Here is an 11,963-nt window from a genome sequence, read left to right as displayed (position 1 = left end):
AGTGCTGGGATTACAGGCTTGAGCCACCGCGCCCGGCCCTATTTTACTTTTTTCTTAATCCCTTTCAAACCAGCAAGCTTTTAGAAGAGGATGGGAAAAGTGTTTTAATTCTTAGTCATGTCAAACGAACTTTGTAAACAAAGTCCAAAATGAAAATGACATTCCAGTGTTTTTTCTTTGGGAAGACAGAGATGTGGATGAAACTGAAAATCAGATGCATTTTTAATCACCTCTTTTTTGCCTTTATCTATCAGTCTGTCACTCATCTTTCTTGTTCTTTTTCTTTATTCTCTAGGTCTCCTGTGATTTTACCTTAGGAAGGTGTAAAACTACTCACATGATAAAAGTTGGGGTGATCGAAGTTTTCATAACAGCAGCATCATAGTCTTGTAGAAAGAGTGTGGGTTTTGGTAGCAGACAAATGAAAGTTTAAAATTCTAGCTCTCCCCTCCTTTGTTGTATGTCCTTGTGCAAATCACTTAACCCCTGAGCCTCGGTTTCTTTACACTGTGATATGAGGATTAGAGAACAAATGTAAAGTGCTGGGCAAATAGTAGGTTCTTAAACAATGATGACAATTATGGTTTTGTGACATAGACCAGAAACTGTGGCATTGATGAAATTATAGTCAGCAATCTCACCACTAATTTTGTTTTGCACTCAAGCTTTCACAGTTCCCTTTAGTGGGTTTTTGTTTAAATATTCGCTCTCTCCCTCTTGACTCTGTTCACTATATCCTGAGAAATTAGTGGTTGGCAGCAGAAACCTCCTTTCCATAGAACATCAAGTGGGCCCTCTCCCAAGGTTTCAGTAAGCTGTCTGGGACCATCCCTAACCCCTAACCTCCAAACTGCCAAGGGTGCACCCCCTGCCCCAACTAACATTCAAGTTACCTGTGTGAAGGAGTGATTTGTTGCGGCCTCTAACTGCTTCTTCTCTTCCTTCCTTTTTGTCATCCTGCAGTGTTCTGTGCCAAGGTCTTTGTGGCTAGGCTGCGCCAACCTGGTAGAGAGCATGTGCGCACTGAGTTGCCTGCAGAGCATGCCCAGTGTCAGATGTCTCCAGGTGCCTCTCTTCTTTCTTGTTGTAAATGTGTTTTTACGTATGCCATGAACATTTGTTGAAACTTGCAGTAGTGTGTTTAATCCAATGTTAAGTCTGCTAAATGTTCTGTGTAACCCTCTGCTTTCCTCCAGCCTGGCTGCCCCACACGGAGGAGTTAGTACCAAGAGAGGCCCTTCTGAGCAAATGGGTCTTTGGCTGGGCCCTGTCCTCCCCTTTTCTGCTCCTGCTTTTTACTCTTTCCCCCTCACCTTGAGGTTGTAATTCTCATGTTTTAATAGTTGTGCATGTGCCAAAAAAACAAAAACAAAACCCAAAAACTCCTGACATTTTCCATTTGGCTACCTTTAACAGTACTTTGTTGAGTTGGGAGGGTTTCATAATTAAAGTGGTGATTTTTCTACTTTGAAACTCATCCTTTTGGCTTGCTTTCTCTCCCCTCTTCAAAAAAGGAGCGGGGAGGGAATCAATACTGGTATAAAGCCTCAAATTGAAGTTTATAAAGATCATAGCTTTATGCTGCCAATAACTTGTCAGTTTGGGCCACCTCCTAAAGGCCAGATCTGACACCTGTCCTCAGGGTCCACCCAGTTTTCCAGGCCGAGGCCGGCAGAGAATTCCACAGATAAAAGTAACACTTTTTGGGGGTGGATGGGAAAGGGTTGCTCAGGATAGAACTGTTAGCAGGAGTGCAGCTGGTGACCCTCTCTTGTTGGGGTGGCTTCTAAGAGAGCCAAGGAAGAAAACCTTGGAGCTTTATTTGTGAAGCTCTGTTTAGAGCAAGCATGTGTTTAATTAAGTATGGTTTCAGTAGCAGTATTCAGTTTTCATCACTGCACATTCCAGACAGTTTGATATAGCTTTAAAAAGCCATATTAAATTCCTGGCATCCGGTTGAGACTGTCCTGTTTTAGGAAAACTGTAAAATTAGGCATTGAGTTAGAGGGATATTATTGATGGTATGGGTGACTTTACTGTTCTCAAGGTTATCTTTCTATTCATGTTTACAGTCTTAAATGGAGCTGGGGAGCCAGGAAGCAGGAAAATTTTCTTCATATTGGGGTCAGGCATTTTATTTGCTTATTGGCAAACATTCTGAGTAGCACTGGTGTGGTTATTGATTCAAATTGCTTTCTTTGGAAAACTGTACTGGAACCTCACTAACACCATTAACTGTAGAGTGGGTTCAATACAGGGCCCAGTTGTCTTTGATTCTGTATATAAAGGTGGGTTACAAGAGTTACCATAAAAGAATAGGGTGCTTCAGTGAGGCTCAAAGTGTAATGAATATATGTTTACTTTTGGAAAAGCAGCTCCTGTGCATGTGATGTAACTTTAACAAAAGTGTTCTTGAAATGGCCGCCATTATTTATTGCATGTGCACTCCTTGATGCTATATAATGGATATTTGTGTTATTATAATAGTATACATTTTTGTCTCTGTTTTTCTGGGGGAAAAAAAAAAGTTACAGTTGCTTTTTAGTGGGCTGACCCAGTTTTTTCCAGAACTGGAAATTTAAGTAGGGGAAGAATTGTAGTTGTTAATGAGGTCTTGAAGTGCAGATTCTTTTTATTGCATTCAGTTAAAAGAAATTGGCCAATGGAAGGCATCTTTCAATATGTTTTAGTAACAGTATTGTGAGTTCTCTGGAGGTGGGGTGAGTGGGAGGAAGTACGGGTTCCTACCTTGTTGAAAATGGAAATCCAAATTTGTTAAAAGTTCTTTGACTCATCTTTCTCTGTGAAATTCACTTAAGAGGAAAAAGAAAAAGAAACTTTGCCTTGACTGGGTCTTATTTCAGTGAGTAGAACAATATTGTCTTTAGAGGTGTGTATTTTGTTTACTTAGGCTTTAATTTTTGCTAGTATATAATTGAGAGGATGCAGCACAGTAAAATGAAATAAGTACTCAGCTGATTGGAATTAGCAAATCATTACTCTGTTTTGTTCCACATGTGAATGGAAAGTAAACATGTTTTAATATTAATGAACCTGGAAGACTTCCTTCCTCTCTAAAGTATTATTTTAATGCCAGCATTCCTCCCCTTTACCTCCAGTCTCCAAACAGTGCTAAAATTTTGTGCTTTAATTTGGGTTTGGGCTCTCAAAGAAGGCCTCTTGCTTATATGCTACATCTTTGGTTTATTGCAAAGATAACTTTCCCTTTGCACACCTCTTAGTAACCTCCTATTAAGCAGGCCTGAGAAGAGAAGGAATAGTTAGGCTACCTGGAGAGAATGGAGCATAGTTCTTACCCAGTCTGTGGAGTTCCATGAAAGAGTCCCCTTAAAATTGTCACAGTGTATCCACTGATAGTTGCAACTTGAGCCCATTGACCTGTCTATATGGCTGAATTTTAGTATACCTTTTGAAAAAGGAGTAAGGAAGATAGTAGTTGCCCTTAGGCATAATTTACCCACTCCAGTTTCAGCCATCTTTGAAAAGGGAAAGCAGATACCAGAGACTTAAAAATTACTCATTACCAACTGTTGCATGTTCACATATATTAGCTTTGTGACAACCCTGTGAGGCAGGTGTTCTTATCTCCAGTTTTCTGATGTGGAAACTGAGCCTGAGGTGACTATTTGGCTAAAGATAATGTTTACATAACTGTAAAGTGGTAGGACTGGCATATGAACTGCATACTTGCCTGATTCCCAAACTGGTTTTCTTTACTCTATTCTGGAAAGCTGCTTTTGTAGTTTTCCATGTTAGTTTTATTTGTAGAAACCTCACTATTGATACCTGGTATATGGTCTGTTTAGTTATTAATCTTATTTATTTGAAAATAAGAAAAGAAAAACCTGCTAAATTCTATAGGAAAAACAAATGCCGTTCTGTTTGCCAAAATGAGCCCTCCGGAATCTCATAGCTAGTGAGGTTCTTGAGTGGACTCTGCAGACTTAATTCCATGAATATTTACTGAGGAATTGGTATGTGCCAGGGCCTCTATTGGGTATCTCTGAACCAAGCTGAACTGTAGTCAGTATTTCATTTGCCTCAGATATCCTGATTCAACCAGTTGATTGTTATAGCAAATAATCAGGAGTTCGAACCATGTGGATTATTGATTTGCCCAGATTCCTGTGACATGAGAATAATACCAATGTTAATAATAGTATGTATCATTTATTTTCCACGTTCTTTCTATGTGTTGGGCTCTAGGAATTGGATTATCTCATTTGATCTTTTATGGAAAAGTTATCAATCCTGGCATTTTTATATATGAAATTATAGAAGCGAATTAACTTGCCTAAGGTTACACATTGATGGAAGTAGCAGAGCTAGGTTATGAACATAATTTGGATGACTGCAAAGCCAGTGCTCTAGTCACCAGTCTATAGTGACAACCACCATTTTAACTTGCAACTGCCATTTTTAGGTTGAAACAAATTTCCCTTAATTTTTGTAGTTAAAAATTTAAAGCTAATACACCAGTGTGATGTAATAGACTGGCAGGTTTTCTTGGGAATGCCATTTGCAGCCTCAGCTGGGGGAGAGTGTTAGTAATAAGCCATTTGCAGGGGTAGGATTGATGACTAGGAATGACTATGAAAATCATATGAGTCGAGTTTGAGTGCCTCCCTCCAAGCTCTAGTGCATATAGTGCGGGGCAGTAAGTAATGCAACTTCTTAACAGCTGCCTTTCTTGGTTTTTTTTTTTTTTACTTTTAATAGGTGTAGTGAGCCGTAGCGGTCTGAGAATGCCACAGAACTTACCAGAGCTTTTGACGTAAGAGGATATTTTTTTTAGAGGAGAGAGATAGCTTGGTAGAAAGAACCCTGGCTTTGCAGACAAACCCCAATTCTAGTCCTGTTCCTGGCTACTTAATGACTCTGTGATACTGGGAAAGTTACTTTATTTTCCTGAACCCCAGTTTCTTCATCTTTAAAAATTTTATAGTGTTTTTATGAGGTAGAGAAAGATAATTGCCACCTCTTAACTGATTCTTACTGTTGCGGGGGATTGGGGGGTGGGATGGGATGAAAATCCATTTTTTAAATTTACTTGCTCCTGGTTCTCTATTTAAGAGGGAATTTCAGTCCTGCAGTCTGGGATTCCAGGGCAAAGTAAGGATTAGCTAAAAGACCATGCATATGGTAAGGCCTCTTTTGTTCAGGGTCAGCCTGTCTGTCTCAGGTCAGACATGGCTGTTTAAAATCATTGCCTCTGTTTCTTTTCTAATGAGCATTGGCTATTTGTCATTTCTTGTTGATTATCCTATAGCGTTCTGCGTCTGATAATGTAAACCTTTTGGGTTTCTCAATGGTAGATCTGTAGTATTTTTATAAACACTAAAACCTACATTTTTGGCTGGACACAGTGGCTTACCCCTGTAATCCCAGTGCTTTGTGAGGTCAGGAGTTTGAGACCAGCCTTTGCAACATAGCAAGGCCCTAGGAAACATATTATTTTTGTATTTTGTCTCTACAAAACAAAATAAAAAATTAGGTAGGCATGGTGGCATGCGCCTGTAGTCCTAGCTACTCCGGGAGCTGACGTTGGGGAATCCCTTGAGCCCAAGACCTGGAGGTTATAGTGAGCTACGATCACGCCACTGCACTCCAGCCTGGGTGAAAGAGCAAGATCCTTATGTGTAAAACAGGGGTGGCCAATCTTTTGACTTCCCTGAACCCCATAGGAAGAAGAATTGTCTTGGGCTACACATAAAATACACTAATGATAGCTGATGAGCTTAAAAAAAAAATAAAAACTGCAAAAGAAAACAAATCTCATAATATTTAAAGAAAGTTTACAAATTTGTTTTGGGCCTCATTCAAAGCCATCCTGGGGGCCCGCAGGCCACGGGTTTGCTCTAAAAAATACATAAATAGGCTGAGTGCAGTGGCACACCCCTGTAATCCCAGCACTTTGGGAGGCCAAGGTGGGCAGATCACTTGAGGTCGGGAGTTTGAGACTAGCTTGGCCAACATGGTAAAACCCAGTCTCTACTAAAAATGCAAAAATGAGCCAGATGTGGTGGTAGGCGCCTGTAATCTGAGCTACTTGGGGAGGCTGAGGCAGGAGAATTGCTTGAACCCAGAAGGTGGAGGTTGCAGTGAGCTGAGATCATGCCACCGCACTTCAGCCTAGGCTACAGAGGGAGGCTCTGTCTCAAAAAAAAAAAAAAAAATACACCAACCCACACACACACACACACACACACACACGTATACATACATGGTTAAAAAAACACATCTTTCCTCTTTATAAGAAAATTTTCAAAAGAGAGTTCGAAAAAGAAGAAAAACTCTATTAGTAGTGGCCTGAACACCTACCACCTAGAGAGAACATTTGTTGCTATTTTAGGGTTTTACTTCCTCCTGTCTGTTCAGTAGGGAGGAATCCATCAAATTGTGTAGTTCTCTGTGTTATTATGCTGCTGCTCATGACTTTAACAGTGGTATTTTTAATGCTCTGTGGAACCCCAGCTTGACTTTGGAGTTGCTAGAAGGATAAAGGAGGGGCTAGCACAGTGCCCTTTTTACTTTGATCTCACTTAGAATAGCTTTGGATTTATCCATTCTACATAATGAGGCTCTTAGGTAGATTTCATTTTAAAAACTTTGTCCTGGCCGGGTGCGGTGGCTCAGGCCTGTAATCCCTTGGGAGGCCGAGGTGGGCGAATCACCTGAGGTCGCGAGTTCAAGACCAGCCTGACCAACATGGAGAAACTCCTCTCTACTAAAAATACAAAATTAGCTGGGTGTGGTGGCATGTGCCTGTAATTCCAGCTACTCAGGAGGCTGAGGCAGAAGAATCGCTTGAATCCGAGGCAGAGGTTGCAGAGGGCTGAGATCACACCATTGCACTTCAGCTTGGGCAACAAGAGCAAAACTCTGTCTCAAATATAAAGACAAACAAAAACACCTTTATCCTTATAGAAATAAGAGAATTATTTAACTTTACCTCAGTTTTCAAAATTATGCTAATCTTAGTTTAGTGTTTCTTCAATTCGTTTTTTCTAGGGCATTTTAAAAGCAAATCTAAAATGCCTCAAAGTTTTACAAACCACTGTTTCATGCTAGCATTTAAAAATTTTTAAACAAGATTCAAGAAAATAAAAATAAAGGCCAGGCATGGTGGCTCACACCTGTAATCCCAGCACTTTAGGAGGCTGAGACAGGCAGATCACTTGAGGTCAGGAGTTTGAGACCAGCCTGGGCAACATGGTGAAACCCTGTCTTTCCTAAAAATACAAAAATTAGCTGGGCATGGTGGAGTGCACCTGTAATCCCAGCTACTTAGAAGGCTGAGGCAGGAGAATCAATTGAACCTGGGAGGCAGAGGTTGCAGTGAGCTGAGATTGAGCCCACTGTACTACTCCAGCCTGCGTGATGGAGTGAGACTCCATCTCAAAACCAAACCAAACCAAACCAAATAAAACAAAAATTAAAAATAACATGGCTGGTACTAAAGGTTATATTAATAAAAAGACATGTAAAGTTTTCATTGATCCCAGGTCTCACTCCCCAAAGTATCACTTACCAGTTTCCCTTTATACTTTTAGACTAAAGCTTAAAAAATGTGAATACAACCATATTATACATATTATTTTTCAATTAACATACATTGACCATCTTTCCGTATCAGCATGTAACACCAAACAGAACTTTCCATCATAGGGCTTTCAGCAAAATAGCCAGTTTTCTCTTTTTTATTTTATTGAGATAGAGTCTTGCTCTGTCACCCAGGCGGAAGTGCAGTGGCAGGATCATGGCTCACTGCAGCTTTGATGTCCCAAGCTCAAGTTATCCTCCCACTTCAGCCTCCTGAGTAGCTGGGACCACAGGCGTGTGCTACCATGCCCAGCTAATTTTTCAGTTTTTTTGTACAGACAGAGTCTTAGTATATTACCCAGGCTGGTCTCAAACTTCTGGGCTCAAGTGATCCTCCCTGTTCAGCCTCCCAAAAGTGCTGGGTTACAGGTGTGAGCCACTGAGCCCGGTGGCAGCTAGTTTTCCTTTTGAAGGGCCTTTCGACTACAATTGTTTTTTCTTTTTGGTGGGTATCAGGTACTTCAGTAATTTTATTGCACATGTATCTTTAGACTCGCACGATTATGTCTATGGAATAAATTCCTAGAAGTGCAATTGCCTGGTCAAGGAATATCAGTATTTTGTTATCAATTAATTAAATTATATACAGAAAAGTTTAATTATCTCTCCCTTCCAATCCCTTCCTCCCCACTAAGAAACAAATGTTAACATTTTGTTGTCTGTCATTGTATATTTGTTCTCTTTGTTCATAGGAGGATATGCAATCTGACAACTATGGGAATTCCCTCATTTTAAAACAAATTTTTTTTTTTTTTTTGGTGTGTTTTGAGACGGAGTTTCGCTCTTGTTACCCAGGCTGGAGTGCAATGGCGCGATCTCGGCTCACCGCAACCTCCGCCTCCTGGGTTCAGGCAATTCTCCTGCCTCAGCCTCCTGAGTAGCTGGGATTACAGGCACACGCCACCATGCCCAGCTAATTTTTTGTATTTTTAGTAGAGACAGGGTTTCACCATGTTGACCAGGATGGTCTCGATCTCTTGACCTCGTGATCCACCCGCCTCTGCCTCCCAAAGTGCTGGGATTACAGGCTTGAGCCACCGCGCCCGGCCTAAAACAAATTTTAAAATTTATTTATTTTGAGACAGTCTCACTCTGTTGCTCAGGCTAGAGTGCAGTGGCATGATCTGGGCCCACTGCACCCTTTGCCTTCCAGGTTCAAGCAGTCCTCCTGCCTCAGCCTCCTGAGTATCTGGGACCACAGCAGGTGTGTGCCACCACGTCCAGCTTTTTTTTTTTTTTTTTTATTTTGAGTAGAGATGGGGTTTCGCCATGTTGGCCAGGCTGGTCTTGAACTCCTGACCTTAGGTGATCCGCCTGCCTTGGCTGCCCATAGTGCTGGAATTACAGGTGTGAACCACCGTGCTTGGCCATTTTTTTTTAAATAGAAAAAAATGGGCTTACCTTAGAAAAATCACAATGCAACGTCACTTATTTGCTTTATTTACTTAACATTATATTATAGACATGTCCCCAGATTAGTAAAGTCTAACTCTTTCGTGAATGGTACTTTTATCATCCCTAGATTTTGGGGGTAGAGGCGAGAGTACAGGTGTTTTTTTAATTGTTTTTTCATTTTTGAAGTATAAAGTATGTATAGAAAAGTTTAGAAATCTTAAGTATATAGCTCAGTGATTTATCTAAAGTGAACAGTGCTTTATTTTGATACTTATGGCTAAATTGCTTTCATGGAGAATAGACCTGTTTATATTCCAAGCATTGCTATAACTCCTGAATATAATTTAAAATGTTTAAGGTGTACTTTAAAATTATTACTAAAAATAACATACTTGTTCAAAGTCAATAAATAAAAACTGGCAAATAGTAACATGATGAATTAAGATTTCCTGTCATTTAAAATCATTGTGTAATATTCCATTTAATAGATATATTAGTAATTTTCAGAAAATTTTCCTTCTATATTAAGACTGCCTTTAATTTTGAGACATTTTAAGCCTTGTGCAGTTACGCTTCATTGTAATTAAGTCTTTGTATACGTCTGTGATCATTTTCTTAGGTAAGATACTGTGCACATTTAGGTTGCTAGCTTGTACTTTTGAGAAGCTGGGTCAAATTAACTCTTAAAAGCAGCACACCAGAGATTCCCTTTTCACATACTCCAGATGACATTGAATATTTTAATTTTGTAGTTCTTTGACATTTTGATGGATGAAAATTCAAAAATGATATCTTGTTATTATAATGTACATTTAATTAATTGCTAATGAGATGGAATATATGTATACATAAAAATATTCATTGGCCATTTCTGTTTTTCTGTTGACAGCGTCATTTAAAATATCTGATTTGTAGGAACTCTTTATATATTAAATATACGAACTGTTACTTATTGCAAATATTTCTCCCAGTTTGACATTTGCCTTTCAGTTTTTTAATAAGGGTTTTGACCATGCTGAAAGTTTTGGAAAAAAAAAAAAAGTTTACTTTTTATGTGGCTATACTTGTTATATTTTAATAATATTCTTGTGTTTTTTAGCATTATATGTTGCATTTAAATCTTTGATTTTCTCTGTAACTTATTTTGCAATATGCTGTGAATTAGGGATGCACATTTCTTCTAAATGACCAACCAGTTTTCTGCATACTATTTACTGATCTAGTGTTTTTTTCATTGATTTGATCTCATACGTACATGTTTCACTTCCTTGTGTCTAATGATGTGCAGTCACAGAAGCCTTGTTCAAGCTTTTATTCTTCTTCACCTTCCTATTATTATTATCAGCCATCAGCCTTTGTAAGCTCATGGTCCACAACTGTATCATGCTGTCTTTTATACGTAGTACTAGTTTGAAAGTGTCTTAATGATGATACAGACTTTGAAAGTTCAGTGCCCAACATTATTCCTATGCATTGAAATTTCCATGTTATATTTTCCGAAAACAGTGAGGATGACTTGGTGATATGAGAATTTGAAGCAGCAGAAGAACAGCAAATAAATTAATATTTTAGAGAAAGTTTTAATGACAGCACAATGCCTGGCACATAGTACTAGCACTAAGAAATCACATTCCCTGTTGAAGAGAGCCTGTGCTATGGGAAAACTATACCTTGCTTTACTAACAGTTATAATTTATGGTTTCCAAAACAATGTGTGTGATAGATTACAGTTCCATAGTCTAACTTGAGGATAGGGACATGGATAAATGGAATTCAGAACACATTAAAAAATGTCTTTTTACTTGAACAAAAATGATGTCATGTACCTGATACTACAGACGTTTATTATGTTGCTTATAAGAGGGCTGGTTTTATTTATTTCTGTTGGTTTATATTTACTCTTTGTTCTGTTTATGAAAGTAACATTTTTTGGGTTTGATTTTTGTTGTTGTTTTTCAATTAAATAGAAACAGGATCTCCCTATGTTGCCCAGGCTGGTCTCGAACTCCTGGGCTCAAGTACTTTTCCTGCCTTGATCTCCGAAAGTTCTGGGATTACAGGTGTGAGCCACCATGCCTGGCTAGTAACACTTTTTTTTTTAATGGCAAAGATTTTAGTCAGCGGACAAGTATGAAGAAGAAATTAACCAGTCAGTCTTAATCTCACTTCATTTAGTATCTGTTCTTTGTTTTCTTCTGACATTTTGTTTCTATGTAGATATGTAGATAGACATTTTGTATACAGTGCTCATTTTGTGTGTGCGTGCATGTGTGTGTATTATATAGTGTGTATATATATATATAAATATATTAAAATATATATTTTTTGTTTTTATATAGGCTTATACTCTATGCACTTAATTATAACCCAATTTTAAAATTGAGTGGTGTGAGCAATGTGGTTCATGTTAGTAACCATAGGTCTACATTTTTAGTTTTAAAAATAAAATTTTTATTTTTTTGAGGCGGGGTCTTGTTCTGTTGCCCAAGCTAGAGTGCAGTGGTGGAACAAGGCTCATTGCAGCCTCAACCTCCCAGCCTCAAGTAATCCTCTCACCTTGGCCTCCCAAGTATCTGGGATCACAGGTACCACACCAGCCACTCCTGGCTAATTTTTAAATTTTTTGTAAAGATGGAGTCTCCCTGTGTTCCCCAGGTTGGTACATTTTTAGTAACTGCAGTTTCATTGTCTGGGTAGACAATAATTTAGTCAGTCTCTTACTAATGGACATTAAGGACATTAAATTTTAGTGTATGTTCATGCTTAATTTCTTAGATTATCTTATTCATTGAAAAAATTCTGAGTCAAAGGAAGTGGACTTTGTTTTTTTCCTGATAATTGATATGAGGCCTCCCTGTGTTGACCAGGCTGGTCTTGAACTCCTGAGCTCAAGTGATCTGCCCGCCTTGGCCTTGCAAAATGCTGAGATTACAGGCGTGAGCCAC

At 38.9% G+C, this 11,963-nt stretch overlaps 1 protein-coding gene across 8 annotated transcripts in view; it reads left to right on the top strand.

Moving 5' to 3' along the window:
* Nucleotides 1-11,963, top strand: part of FBXW11 (F-box and WD repeat domain containing 11) — a 150,659-nt gene that overhangs the window by 51,064 nt on the left and 87,632 nt on the right. For 5 of the 8 annotated variants that reach the window (XM_032260343.1, XM_032260340.1, XM_032260344.1 and 2 more), the window contains one exon: nt 964-1,065. The exons of the other annotated variants lie outside the window; for them this stretch is intronic. In XM_032260343.1, the coding sequence (XP_032116234.1) occupies nt 964-1,065 (102 nt within the window). The remainder of the gene's footprint in view (nt 1-963; nt 1,066-11,963) is intronic. 8 annotated transcript variants of the gene reach the window in all.

Source organism: Sapajus apella, unplaced genomic scaffold (genome assembly GCF_009761245.1).
Source record: "Sapajus apella isolate SASKATOON/1434 unplaced genomic scaffold, GSC_monkey_1.0 scaffold117, whole genome shotgun sequence".
NCBI classification, from domain to species: domain Eukaryota; kingdom Metazoa; phylum Chordata; class Mammalia; order Primates; family Cebidae; genus Sapajus; species Sapajus apella.
The sequence above is the reverse complement of the archived record's forward strand: the minus strand, read 5'-3'. Positions and strand labels throughout refer to the sequence as shown.